The 15,072-nt window shown below is 40.5% G+C and overlaps 1 protein-coding gene across 1 annotated transcript in view; it reads right to left on the bottom strand.

Moving 5' to 3' along the window:
* Positions 1 to 616, bottom strand: part of AGFG2 (ArfGAP with FG repeats 2) — a 39,153-nt gene extending 38,537 nt beyond the window's left edge. The window contains exon 1 of the mRNA XM_012759193.3: positions 429 to 616. Coding sequence (XP_012614647.1) covers positions 429 to 451 — 23 coding nt within the window. The 5' untranslated portion in view covers positions 452 to 616. The remainder of the gene's footprint in view (positions 1 to 428) is intronic.
* Between the last annotated feature and the right edge of the window lie 14,456 nt (positions 617 to 15,072).

Genomic DNA, 15,072 nt, shown 5'->3' with positions numbered 1-15,072 from the left:
TATTCATTACTAATGACCTCCTAAGAACTCCACTGATGTGGCTGGTCCTTGCATTTCTGCAATTTTTATTTCACACCCCCATTGCATTCGTGTCTCAAAAAGACATGGAGGGCTCTGCTACTTCCTTAAGTCCAAGGCAATCAGCATGAGATCATCAGTGCAGAAGATTATGAAGGAATCAATTAGTGTGATGAACCATTCCAGTTTGCCTAGGACCCAAGGGTTTTCTAGGATGCAGAACTTTCAGTGCCCAAACAACAGTCCTGGGCAAACCCAAATGGTTGGTCCCTGGGTAAGGTGAACTAGGTCCCTGTAAATGTAGACTGCTATACCTGCCAGCTGCAGACAAATGGCTTCTGCTAGTGTGGGTAAAGAGAAACCGAGAAAAACGCTTTTATCAAACTTAAGACAGCATGTCAAGTACCCACCTAATTAAGCTCGAGGTAATCATTATTTTTCAGTCCTGTCAATCTTTGGTAACAAGCAGCCTGGAGAACTTAAGGATGTCATAGCAGCCTTCCTCCAATGTTCCCATCCTCCTCTTCAAGGAATGCTGGGTCTAGAAGCTCACTCAAGGGTGGTTATTGCTAGAGAGACTGTGGCTATGTAGTGTGCTGGCTTGAGTTAGATCTTTATTCATTGAACTAAGGAATTATCTTGCTATACAAACCAAGCCCAACCCAGGCCCGCCCTTCTCTTCTGTTCCTGCCAACACTTGGAGCGGAAGCCAAAACCTCAGTTCAGCGTATTAGGCCATTTCTTGCAACAAATTTACCACACCTACTTGACTTTGGCGTTTTTTTTGTGGCCACAGCTAGGGGTGATATTCAAAATATTTAGCAGCTGGTTACCACATGGCCAGCAGTCATTTGGAACAGACACTTACTTTAGCACTAAGTCAGGTTCCTGGATATCAACAGCTGTGCTGGGTGTTAACGCTTTCATTGCTGAATGAGGAGGAGGTCTGGTGGCCTGGAGGCAGGTAGATGGGGTTGGGGCACTCAGGAGACTCTTGGCAACAATTTACCAACTGATAGGAAAGCTTTTCAGTATTTCAACAACCAGAATGGCCACATTCAGAATGTAGCAAAGCCTCGATGGTCCACCACTTTGCTTTTAACACCTACTTCCTTTTGGGTCTAACCACCTAGTTTCCTCCTTTCCCCGATGTTATCAGGAATTGGTTAACTACTGTCCTTCCTGTTGCTGCCTGGGACACCTCCCCTCACCCCCAACAAAGGGGCTTTGCTGATTACTTTTTCATCAGTGGCAAGTTTTTCTGGGTCCCAGAGGAGGTAGCAGTTAGTTATTAGTGACATGTCATTCCTTTCTCCTTCAATCTTGGTATTTATTCACCTGTGATGTGCCAAGAGCCATCAGGCTGTTCAGTGTCAGTTTGACAAAGAAGTATAATCAACCAAACTGTGTGCAGGAAGAGAAGGAAAATGAGGGGGTTGGGGTAAAGACAGAGAGAAATGAAGGGAGGGAAGAGGGAGGAAGGAAATAAACATTCTATCTTCCTTGATTTGGTCTGTCCTCCCTCCTTGATTACAAACCCACAGGATTCAAGTCCACATAGTTACTCCTGCAACAACTTCCTAGAAATTTTTGCCTGTAATCCCTCTTTTCCCTGCTTGGATTTTGCACACCATGCTTGGTTTCATGGTGTTTCTGAACTCTTGTGACCAGATGTTCCTCATTAGGAGGTGACTCATCACATTTGCTTGGCAATCGTGAATGCAGTAGAAATCACTTGGAGGGACCCAGGGGACTGGGAAGCCCCATCCCCTCAAGATATTGCTATTCCAACTTCCAGGATTTCAGTCTTTGATAATAAAGACCTTAATTTTAACCACAGAAATCCAGCACAGTTGAGAATTTAGCAAATGCTATAATTTGGTAATTAACAGTATCATTTTTTACTATAAAATATTTGGCATAAAATTGTATAAAATACTTGAAAATATACAAATAACATATATTATGCACATTAATTATGATGCATAAAAATAAATAAACACTGATAAACCTACCACTCAATTTAGGAAGTAGAATATGGTGGTGGCTCACACCTGTAATCCCAATGCTTTGGGAGACTGAGGTGGGAGAATCACTTGAGGCCAGGAGTTCAAGATCAGCCTAGGCAACAGAGCGAGACCCCGTCTCTAAAAAAATATATATATACACTTTGGAGATATAGTTTTCTTTTTATTGTTTTCTTTGCCAAGTCTGTCAGAGACTAAAGGATCTAATTTTCCATAGTTTCCAATCACTGACTGATAGTAAAAAGTGTTTCTTGCTACAGTTCTACAGAGTGGCCTTGAATATTGTTACCTAATTCTACCCAGGCATGCTGGGACTAAAATTTGTTCTTGCACATCACGTAATTCTTTGAAAAATGTCCATCTAACACAGTCTTTATACTCCTTATTCTTTTAGAATGTCTCTCAAGCAGTGATTCTCCATTTTAGGATCAACTGGGGAGATTTAAAAATTTGTAATGCCCTGGCCCTGTCTCAGAAGAATTAAATCAGAATCTCTGGGCATGCAACCCTGGCATCCATGCTTTTTAAAGTTCTCCAGGTGATTCTTATATGCACTAAAGGAGCAGCAATAAAATCTACCAAGTTTTACTTTCAATGGACATAGTATCTGAATACCAAGAAGCCATTAACTGTTTTATCAATCCATGACTTCTAACATCCCATTCAGGGATGTGGAGATCGTCTCTGCCTCCCTCACTGTGTTACTATGAAGGTTCCACACCTCTTCTGAGATTCTGTTGCTTGCAACTGCACTCCTAGAATAAACTCCTGTGTTTGTTAGTTTGGTATTTTGTTTGCAAGAAACAAGGACCAATTCTGCAAATTTTAGGAGAAAAAAATAGTTTGGGTATACTGTAAGGATATAGGTGGGCTGGAACTAAAAATCTTAGAATCTGAGATTGGGTTGAGAACTGGACACTGTCTGTTCCATCTCTCATAGCCCACATAGCCTCTTTTTTTTTGTTTTGGAGACAGAGTTTCACTCTGTTTCCCAGGCTAGAGTGTCCTGGCATCAGCCTAGCTCACAGCAACCTCAAACTCCTGGGCTCAAGCGATCCTCCTGCCTCAGCCTCCCGAGTAGCTGGGACTACAGGCATGCGCCACCATGCCCGGCTCATTTGTTTTTCTATATATTTTTAGTTGGCCAATTAATTTCTTTCTATTTTTAGTAGAGATGGGGTCTCGCTCTTGCCCAGGCGGTTTTGAACTCCTGACGTTGAGTGATCCTCCTGCCTCGGCCTCCCAGAGTGCTAGGATTACAGGCGTGAGCCACAGCGCCTGGCCCCACATAGCCTCTTGCATGGCATCTTTCTTCTCTTTCTCATTGTCACCTCCCCCAAGCAGTGCCGTTCTCATTAGGTTGGCTAATCATTTCAGACTCAGAATGTCTCTATTAGGCAGCCCCTAGTTCAATTATCGGTGGCCAAGGTCCACTTAGGATGCACTCTAAACCCAAGCCTGAAAGTAAAAAGATGGAAAAAGTTACCATGCAAAGAGAAATAAGAAAAATGGAGAGACCATACTAATATCAGACAAAGTATACTTTAAAACAAAAAATATTACTACAGATATGAGATAAAGGGGAACATTTTATAATGATAAAAGGACCAATTCATCAGGAAGATGTAACAATTATAATCATATAGTCAACTAACAATAGAGGTCCAAAATTTGTAAAGTAATTTGACAGAATCAAATTTGACAGAATCAAAGGGAGAAATAGACAATTCAATAATAATAGTAGGAGACTTCAATACCCCACTTTCGATAATGGAGAGACAACTAGGCAGAAGATCAACAAAGAAATGGAAGACTTGTTGTACAGCATAAACCGACTAGACCTAACAGACGTCTATAGAATACTCCACCCACCAACTGCAGAATATATATTCTTCTCAAATGCACTAAGACATCATTCTCCAGAATAGACTATATGTTAGGCCATAAAACAAATCTCAATATATTTAAAAAGATTGCAATCATACCAATATGTTATCTAAACACAACAAAATGAAATTAGAAATCAGCAGTAGAAATTTGGGAAATTCAAAAATATGTGGAAATTAATATAGTCCTAAATAACCCATGGGTCAAAGAAGGAATTACAAGAGAAATTTAAAAATACTTTCAGATGAATGAAAATAAACAATGTAACAAAACTGAAAGGGTGCAGTTAAAGCACTACTTAGAGGGACATTTATAAAGAAGAAAAATCTCAAGTCAGTAACCAGCTTTCTACCATAAGACACTGATAAAAGAAGAGCAACTCAATAATAAAACACAAATTGCCCAATGAAAAATGGGCAAAGGATTTGAACAGACATTTCTGTAAAGAAGATATACAGGCCCTGCGCGGTGGCTCACGCCTGTAATCCTAGCTCTCTGGGAGGCCGAGGTGGCTCATGCCTATAATCCTAGCTCTCTGGGAGGCCGAGGTGGGCGGATCATTTGAGCTCAGAAGTTCGAGACCAACCTGAGCAAGAGCGAGACCCCATCTCTACTATAAATAGAAAGAAATTAATTGGCCAACTAATATATGTAGAAAAAATTAGCCGGGCATGGTGGTGCATGCCTGTAGTCCCAGCTACTTGGGAGGCAGAGGCAATAGGATTGCTTGAGCCCAGGAGTTTGAGGTTGCTGTGAGCTAGGCTGACGCCACGGCACTCACTCTAGCCTGGGCAACAAAGTGAGACTCTGTCTCAAAAAAAAAAAAACAAAAAAAAAAAAACAAGAAGATATACAAATGGCCAAACAAGCACATGAAAAGATGCTCAACATCATTAGTCATCAGGAAAATACAAATCAAACCCACAAATGAATGCGATACCATTTCACACCCACTAAGATGGCTATAATGAAAAAGATAGTAAGAAGTATGGATGAGAATGTGGAGAAATTTGAACCCTCATACACTGCTGGTAGGAATGTAAAATGGTACAGCTGCTTTGGAAAACAGTCTGGCAGTTACTCAAATGATTAGTACTTAGCAATTCTACTTCTAAGTATGTACTTATGACAATGGAAAACAATGTTCACACAAAAACCTGTACATGAACGTTTGTAGCAACATTATGCATAATAGCTAAAAAGTGAAAAATATCCCAATTCACCCATGGAAAAAAAAGAAAAAAAAAAAAGTGAAAAATAAATCCAAATGTTCATCAACTGATGAATGGATAAACAAAATGTGGAATATCCATGGGTATATCCATACAATGGAATATTATTCAACAATAAAAAGAGATGAAGTACTGACACATGCCACAACATAGACAAACCTTAAAACCATTATGCTAAGTGAAAGAAGCCAGACACAGAAGATCACATTATGTGATTCCATGTATATGCAATGTCCAGAATAGGCAAATTCATAGAGACAGAAAGTAAATTAGTGGTTTATTAGGACTGGGAAGGAATGGGGGTGTGGAGGAGTGACAGCTAAAGGGTATCGGGTTTCTTTGGGGAATTATAAAAACATTCTAAAACTGTCGTGAAGCTTGTACAACTGCGTGAATACAAGAAAAACCATTGAAATATACATTTTCAATGGGTGAATTGTATGGTATATGAATTACTATCTTAATAAATCTGTTAGAAAAAAAAATTTTTTAAGCCCAAATCCTGCTTTTCTTTAGCAGTTGATGGGAATGTAACTGGAAGCCACCATAAAGACTTATGTCCTGCCCTAGACAGGAGGCCAGACAGGGAAGGCTGACCTCAGGCAGCGGTGGTGGGAATGGAAGTGCTAAAATCAAAAGCAGGTGGTGATTTGATATGCAAGAGCACTGAGCGAAAGGGAAAGGCCCAGTGAGAGTCTCCCTCGCTCTGCATGTTCAGTTAGTTCTCAAGCCCTGCTGACTCCTAACAGTGCTCTCTCTGTTGCCTGTATCCACCCCCATTCAACCCATCTTCTATACCACCACCATAGTTTCCTTGCTGAAACTCAGATATCATTACCTCACTCCCTTTCTCCACAACTTTCAGAGTCTCTGAACCCAGTTCATTTCGCACAGCTCTCCCACAACACCCCCTGCACACACGTGCACGCACCCACAGACGTCCTTCCCTCCAGCCATGGGGAATTGTGTTTTTTCTTTGATCTTGCCCCATCGTCCTTTGTTCCTCAAGGTGGAATGTCCTCCAGCATCTACATCCACTACAGTGGTTGAAATTATCTCCATTTTTCAAGGCCTGATCATAATTCCACCACCTTCATGTAACCATTTTTTCCCCTGTCCTACTCCCTACTCTTGGAGCTCACAGGCTGGTAGAGAAGATAAACGAGACAATAGGGTTCTGTATTGCAATGTGATAATACTCTGGCTGGTTGTGCACAGTGTCCTAGGAGGGTGGGGAGCAGGGTAGAAACTGTTCAGTTAGTTGAAACATAGAAAATTTCACACTCAAGTTGACTTCCCAGGGTTAGAACTCAGAGAGGGAGCATTAATTTCATCCTAATGAATATCTTTCTAAGCATCTGCTATTTTCTTAGGAACAGGGCTATGTTTTTAATTCCTGTACTTATAATGCCTAGTAGGGCTCCTGGCCAGAAGTGATGACAATAAATCTTTACAGAAGACTGAATGAATGAGAGGGAGTGTCTAACTTGCCTTGGAGGAAGGGCAGAAAGTAATTCCTAGAGGAGATAACACATGAGTTGAATCTTGGAACATGGGCAGGGATGAGCGGGGAGGTTAGGGGATGAGAATCTCTAAGTAGAGGAATCAGGAGCTGTAGCATGGAGGTATGAGAAATCCTGTCCCCTCTGGGAGCTGGAAGGAGGTCAGCAGCCCTGAATCAGAGCTTTTGGAAGAGAAGGCGGAAATAAAGCTGAAAAGGGCCAGATCCTTAGGGTCAGGAATACTGTGTGGATGAATTTGGAGTGATGCAAACAGCGTTGGGGACGACTCAAGGTCTCATTGCACCACTTCCTTTCTCAATAACTTTCAGAGACTCTGAACCCAGTTTATCTCATGTGGCTCTCCGGCAACACCCCCTGCACACACGTGCACATGCACAAACGTCCTTTTTTATTAGGGACACTTGGATCGATGTGATAATAAGGAGACAGAGTCTAAGTCCACAGACTCCCATCTATTTGGAGAACTCTTCTTTCTTAAAATTTTAATATGGTTTGTTTTTTAAAAATAGGCAAAATAGTCACAGGTTTCAAAATCCAAGAAGTACAAAAGGGCATATTGTGAAAAATCTCTCTTCCTAGCCCTAATTTACAGAATGTGTCGTGTCTAATTCTACCCCCAGTTCCCCTCTCTGGGGGAAACCAAGGTTACTCGGAACTTGATGTACTGTTATGGGAAGATAAACAACTTACAGCCCACTGCTCTTGCAAATTACTTCTAAGTTAATATATCTTAGAGATCATTCCATAACAGTCCTTAAAGAGCTTCTTCATTGCTTTTCGTGACCATACAATGACATTGCATGTCATTGTATGGATGCTCTGAAATTTATTTACATTCTGCACATGTACAAGTTCACCTGTGGCACTAATTTTAGGGATCTCTTTTTAACACTGAAAAGGTTCACTGATCCCCATGGAGATAGTTCGTTGTGCTGCCTGCTGATTGAAAAATTACATAATTACAAAAGACTGCTTTGATGATTCAGTAATACTTTGAGGTGAATTTGTACTTTAATTAACATATTACTTATATAAATTTAGAACTATATATGTGTATGTGAGACATATTATTTATCCATTCCATAGACAATTCTTGGTGTACACCTGCCTGCACTACTGGGCAGTTTCTGCCTTGGTTTCCTGCACTACATCTGCAGAACTTAGAATCTGTGGTTGTTGGGAAAGCAGAGGTGGAAATACAGAATGGTGCCTGTATTTTTTATATCCTTCACTAGAATGATGAGTTTCAGAGGAGCAGCAGGTTTAGGAAAGGGACAGACACATGATTTGGTCATGTTCAGTTTGCCGTGTCTATAGAATATGTGTGTTGGATTTTAAGATCTGCAACACTGTACTCATATTCCACCCCAACCCTAGAAATTTCCTAACCAAGCCTGAGGGATTTACTAGGAGACTGTTGAGGGTATTTGGAGGTGAAGTCAGATAGCCTGGACCACTGCATTTGAGTTTCCTGAGCCCATTCTAAGAAGCCAGAGAGGGTCCGACTGCCCCTTAGCCGGGGAAGTTGAGCTGTCTGATATCTGAGCAATAGTCAGATGTCTACTGAGCACCCCCTTGGGTGCCAGGCCCGATGTCAGAGCCCTGCTATGTGTGGGTGCCCCACCGAGTAGTAAGGGATACACAAAGAAGCATGCAATTCAGTATTATGTAATGTTAATGGTTGTGGTGGTCCTAAAATACGTTCACAAATTCTGTGATGCCCTTCCTCTAAAGGCAGAATCTAATTCCCCACACCTTCATTGTGTGCTAGACTTAGGGACTCGCTTTTAACAAATAGAATGTATGGAAACCATAGTGTGTGGCTTCTGAGGCTAGGTCATAAAAGACATTGTGTTTCCACTTTGCTCTCTCTCAGACTGCCTGTTCTTGGGGAAGCCAGCTGCTACATCATGAGGACATTTAAGCAGCATATGGAGAGGCCTACACAGGGTCCTGGGTGAATTGACTTTGTACCTATTTCTGCTGTAGAATAACTGTGATTGTTACAAGTTCCCCATCAGTGAATATTATTAACATATGATGGGTGTCTGAACTTAATCTGTTGATCTTTCATGAAAAGAATTTCAGGAAGTTTGATTTCTTAATTTTTTCCATAGAAACACTTCATTTTATAAAAAGAGATTTCCAAACATAGATAAGCCTCAGAATCACCTGGGAAATTTTTTAAAAGTCAGATTTCTGGAGCACAAGCTAGACCTACTAAATCATATCTGGGTGTGGCTCAGGATTTAATCCAACATTCTCACTTTACAGATGAGAACGGAAGACACAGAGAACAGAGTTGAGCCAAGAACTCTGGCTTTTATTTTTCCTATTTGTGTACTGCTGCCTTATTCCTCTGCCAGCTACCCAACCATCATCTTTTCTCAGCATCATGGCAAATCCCAGCCAAATGATAGTTAATAACTGTGTGAGCTAGAAAGGTTTTGCTTACAATGTGGACCATGATCTTTGCCTTCTGCCTCTCCACAATCCATTACAAAGAGGGAATTCAATGTACCATTGCAGTTTTATGTCTCTACCTTTGATTTTTTTGTCCTAGCTGTCACTCCTATTCTTAATTACATACATTCAAAATATTGAGATATAATTCACATACCATAAAATTCACCATCTTAAACTGCTCAGTGGTTTCTAGTATATTTGCAAGGTTATGCAACCATCACTACTATCTAATTCCATAATATTTTCATCACCAAAAGGAAACTCCATTCCTATTAGCAGGATTCCCTATTACCCCTCCTTCTTACCCTCTAGCAACCCTGATCTACTTATCTACTTTTTTTTTTTTTTTTTTTTTGAGACAGAGTCTCACTTTGTTGCCCAGGCTAGAGTGAGTGCCGTGGCGTCAGCCTAGCTCACAGCAACCTCAAACTCCTGGGCTCGAGTGATCCTTCTGCCTCAGCCTCCCGGGTAGCTGGGACTACAGGCATGCACCACCATGCCCGGCTAATTTTTTTTATATATATATCAGTTGGCCAATTAATTTCTTTCTATTTATAGTAGAGACGGGGTCTCGCTCTTGCTCAGGCTGGTTTTGAACTCCTGACCTTGAGCAATCCGCCCGCCTCGGCCTCCCAAGAGCTAGGATTACAGGCGTGAGCCACAGCGCCCGGCCTCTTATCTACTTTTTGTCTCTATGGATTTGCCTCTTCTAGACATTGTAATCGTACCATATGTGACCTTTTGTGTCAATCTTTCGTGTCTGCCTTCTTTCATTTAGCATAATGTTTTCAGGGTTCATTCATGCTGTAGCATGTATCAGTGCTTCATTCCTTTTTATGGCTGAATAATATTCCATTGTATAGATATACCACTATTTTTTATCCATTCATCTGTTGATGAACATTTGAGTTGCTTCCACTTTTTGTCTATTATCAAATATGCTGCTATGAACATTCATGTGTAAGTTTTTTGTGGACCTATGTTTATAATTCTTTTGGGTATATTCTTGGGAGTGGAACTGCTGGATAATAAGGTAACCATGTTTAACTTTTGGAGGAACTACCAAACCGTTTTTTATGATCACATATGCACACACACACACACACACACACACACACACACATATATAATTGAAAAAAAAAAAAAAGACAGGGTCCCGCTACATTGCCCATACTGGACTTGAACTTCTGTGCCCAAGCGATTTTCCTGCCTCAGCCTCCCCCAAGTAGCTGGGGCTACAGGTACATACCACCTTGCCTGGCCACATATATTTTTACACTGAGGTAATAACATCTTTGAATCCAGTGCCACTTATCCACAAGAGAAAAAAAGTCAGAAACCATATCACTCAGAAGTAGCACAATTTAGATACTTTGGGTAAATATGGAGGATTGAACACTCACGTTTACTACTTCTCTCTCCTGAAATCCCACTAAATGATAGTAAAAGAGGTGATTTCTTGAGATATAAGCCCTCTTGGACAAAGAAGACAGAAAAAGAAAATGGATAACAAAATAGTTTGAGGTTGAAAAGCAGATGGATGATGGTAACTGATTTGCAGTAGACCAGAGAAAGTTAAGACCTAAGACAGCAATGGGGGAGCCCAACAGAAAGCTGACTGGCATCATGGAACCCTAGAAGGGTTCAGATGTTAGAAATACTAGGTATCCCTGACTATAGGAGCACAAGTAGGGATGAACAAAAGAGATCAGATAAAAGTTTATGAAATATCTGTACACCCATATGCATAGCAGCATGATTCACAATATCAAAAAGGCAGAAGCAACCCAAGTATCCATTGATGGATGAATGGATAACAAGATGTGGTATATCCATACAGTGGAATATTATTCAGCCTTAAAAAGGAAGGAAATTCCAACACATGCAGCGACATGGATGAAACTTGAGGGCATTATGCTAAGTGAAAATAGCCAGTCACAAAAAGACAAATACTGTATGATTCCATTTAAATGCAGAATCTGGAGAAGTCAAAACCATAGAGACAGAAAGTAGACTGGTGGTTGCCAGGGGCAGGGTTCAGGGTAGGAGGCAGGGGAATGGGGAGTTATTGTATAATGGGCACAGAGTTTCAGTTTTGCAAGTGAAGAGTTCTGGAAATTGTGCAACAACGTGAATGTGAATGTTCTTATCAACAGGATTGAACTGTATATTTAAAAATGGTTAAAATGATACATTTTATGTTATGAGTGTTTTACCATAATATTTTTTAGAACCTTATAAAAGAAATAGATTCTCAGCTCCCTTTCCTCACCCTGAACAAAGTGACAGTGTCTTCCCCAGTCCAGGCTGAAGATGTGATGCTGACTTTCTGGGGAGGTTAAACAAGAGGAGCTCTGGGCCAAACCACTTAACACAGCTGAAGGAAGCAGGTTTATAACAGGGCATTGGCGACCTCCAGCCAGCCCTCTTCCCTTCACCCACCTTTCTAAGTACTGAAGCCGGGGTTATTACCTCTCCTTTCACTCCCTAAGGATGATTGGTGGAGTCTTCCCTGGAATAACTGGCCCAAGAGAAAGACCTTTGAGTGTTGATATATGAATAGGGAGCTAAAGAGCACACCAGCTTTTGGCATGAAAGACAGATGCCAAAGCAACAAAGAGGAAAAAATGACCTTGGAGGAAGCAGAAGCAAAAGCAGAAGAAAAGCTTTAAAAAATTAATATTGTTGGCTGTTAGATAGATAAGAATAGATATTTTATCTTGAAGTAAGTACAAAAGGATACAAAAAGGAACCTCCAGGGAACAAAAAAGGCTCTTGAAAATTAAAAATATGGCATTTAAAATGAAACATTCAGGCCATGCATGGTGGCTCACGCCTGTAGTCCTAGCACTCTGGGAGGCCAAGGCAGGCGGATCATTTGAGCTCAAGAGTTCGAGACCAGCCTGAGCAAGAGCGAGACCCCATCTCTACTAAAAAAAATAGAAAAAATTAACCAGGCGCGGTGGCACATGCCTGTAGCCTCAGCTACTCGGAAGGCTGAGGCAGGAGGATCACCTGAGTCCAGGAGTTTAAGGTTGCTGTGAGCTAGGCTGATGCCATGGCACTCTAGTCCAGGCAACAGAGTGAGACTCTGTCTCCAAAAAAAAAAAAAAGTGAAACATTCAGGAGAAGGTTTGGAAAATAAGCGTGAAAGAAACCTCCTGGATAGTAGAACAAATGACAAAAATGCAAAAAATAGGAGAGGAAAAATAAGAAAATTTGAGAATCAGTAATTCAAGAAATTGATTAATCATAAAACCACAGAAGTTTCATAAAGAGAAGAAATGATCAAAGAAATAAGTGCAGAAAAATTGCCAGAATTGAAGAATCTAAATTTCTAGGTGGAGAGGCCCCAAATATAACCAATGGATTACAATAAACCCATATCAAGACAAATCATCTTGAAATTTCAGAACACAGAAGCCAAGGCAAAGATCCTGTAAATTTCTAGGGAGAAATGACTCAGAATCAGAATCAGAATTAGGACTTCTCAACATCATCACAAACTAGAAGACAATAAATCAATGCCTTAAAAATCTAAGAAAAGATGATTGCAAACCTACAATTCTGTACCTATCTAAACTATCAATCTAGTCAGGATAGAAGACATTTTCAAGCATGTAAAGTCTCAAGAAAATGATTTCTCTGGAACCATTCATGGGAAGCTATTGGAGGATAGACTCCAATAAAATCAGGGAATAATCCAAGAAAGAGAAGACATGGAACTCAGGATAGGGGAGAGAAGTGAGACACGATCCCAGGACAACAGCTGCACTGCAGCCTAGAGCAAACCACCTAGTGTGTAACAGGAGGATAAGGATTACAGGACAGATGTCTCCAAAGAAAAAGATTAGGCTGATTGATCACCTGATGAGATTGAATTTGTGATAGGTGCATGGAAAACTAGACAAATAAAAAATTGAGATGGCTAACTGCAGGGAGAGAAAACTCTAAGAAATATAATCATGGTCTATCACATGGCTCAGCTGTAAATAATATTTATATAATAAAAATACTATGGCCGGGCACAGTGGCTCACGCCTGTAATCCTAGCTCTCTGGGAGGCTGAGGTGGGAGGATCACTCAAGATCAGGAGTTTGAAACCAGCCTGAGCAAGAGCGAGACCCTGTCTCTACTAAAAATAGAAAGAAATTAATTGGCCAACTAAAAATATATAGAAAAAATTAGCCGGGCATAGTGGCACATGCCTATAGTCCCAGCTACTCAGGAGGCTGAGGCAGAAGGATTGCTTGAGCCCAGGAGTTTGAGGTTGCTGTGAGCTAGGCTGATGCCATGGCAGTCTAGCCTGGGCAACAGAGTGAGACTCTGACTCAAAAAAAAGAATACTATATCTGATCTGGCTGAAAATTATGATATAACTGTATTGGGAGGATGGAGGGGAAACAGTTTTATGTGGGGACTGGGTGTTTAAGAGTTAAATCCCCATTTTCTGTTTTAAGAAATTATAGATAATATCTAAACTGTAAAAGCAACAAATAGCTCTACAAGCATGTTATTTAGAAACAAGGAGGCACATCCTAGAAGAAACAGCTGAAGGAGTTGAAAGTGGTTGAATCTGAGAAGCAGGTCGAGAGTTCAAAGAGGTGAGGCTGGTTTTTATCATTATTAACCCTTTAGTATGATTTGACTTTTAAAATTATGCATATGTCTAACTTGACAAAAATAAAAACAAATTAATTAAATAAAAGGCCAGGGGGAGGAGGATTGAAATGGATGAGAGATTTAGGCGGAGCAATAGAACATTCCATTCCTTTGCATTTCAAATTAAGGGCAGGGCATATCAAACTATTTAATATTTGCATTGAATAGTGAAAGTTATACGTGGGATTTATATGTGACAATTGTAGAGCAAAGATATGGAGAGAGACAGATGTTGGGAGAGAGAATGTGATAGAGAAATAAAGGAAGGAAGGAAGGGGAGGGGGAGAGAGAGAAACACATGCCAAGACCCAGAAAGACACAGAAAGACATAATCCAGACTCATAAACACAAAGTGAGAAACGTGGAGAGACATGAAAAAGAAATTCACAGGTATGCCATGGCAGTATACACACCTGCCTGTGCACACACAACCAAGCAACGACAAAGAGCCAGGTCTTCATTGATTACATCTCAAAATTTTATGAAATAGAACAGAATGAAATAATTATTACTAAACATCCCCATACCACCACCACCATGGAACTAATCCTTCTCTGCTTTCAAGACCCAGCTGAAATCTCCTCTCTTCTGGGGAGCCTTCCAGATTCTACTAGCCTGGAGCCATTGCTCAGTCTCCTCAACTTCTAGAAAAAGAATGCCTTGTCCTACCACTCAATTGGCAACGACCTTCTTGACATTTTTATGGCCTTATGACATTACATAGCTGTATCAAACTGTTGTGGTTTCTCTCTTGAATTTCTGTTTAGTTTTCCAGTGTTGCCCTTCAACTAAGTTATAAGTGCACTGGGGACAGAACAACTGAGCCTTATTCATTGAAGAATCTTCCATTGGCCCAGATTCCAGGGAAGCTTTAGATTTGAACTCTTTCTTTGCCATTCACTTGCTATGTGTCTTTGAGTAAGTTACTTGACTTCTCTTTGCATCAGAGTCCTTATCTATAAAGTAGAGATACTATTGGGTTGAATTATATAAAATTGCCAATATTACCCTAAAATGGAAATTTTGTATTGGTCAACCTAATAAAACCACTACTTCTTAGATAGTATGAGGATTAAATGTGGTGCCTGTTGCATCATAAGCAAGCACCATCCTTTTGCATAAAAATTGAACATAGTAGTACGCCACTAAGACATAGATGAACAAAGGCAACACCCTTAGAAAGAGCCTGGCCCTGATATACTGAAGTCTCCATGTCTATTCTGGACTGATAATGTCTAGACACTGCTATGAGCAAGA

The sequence above is a fragment of the Microcebus murinus genome, chromosome 19, assembly GCF_040939455.1.
Source record: "Microcebus murinus isolate Inina chromosome 19, M.murinus_Inina_mat1.0, whole genome shotgun sequence".
Taxonomy (NCBI): Eukaryota; Metazoa; Chordata; class Mammalia; order Primates; family Cheirogaleidae; genus Microcebus; species Microcebus murinus.
The sequence above is the reverse complement of the archived record's forward strand: the minus strand, read 5'-3'. Positions and strand labels throughout refer to the sequence as shown.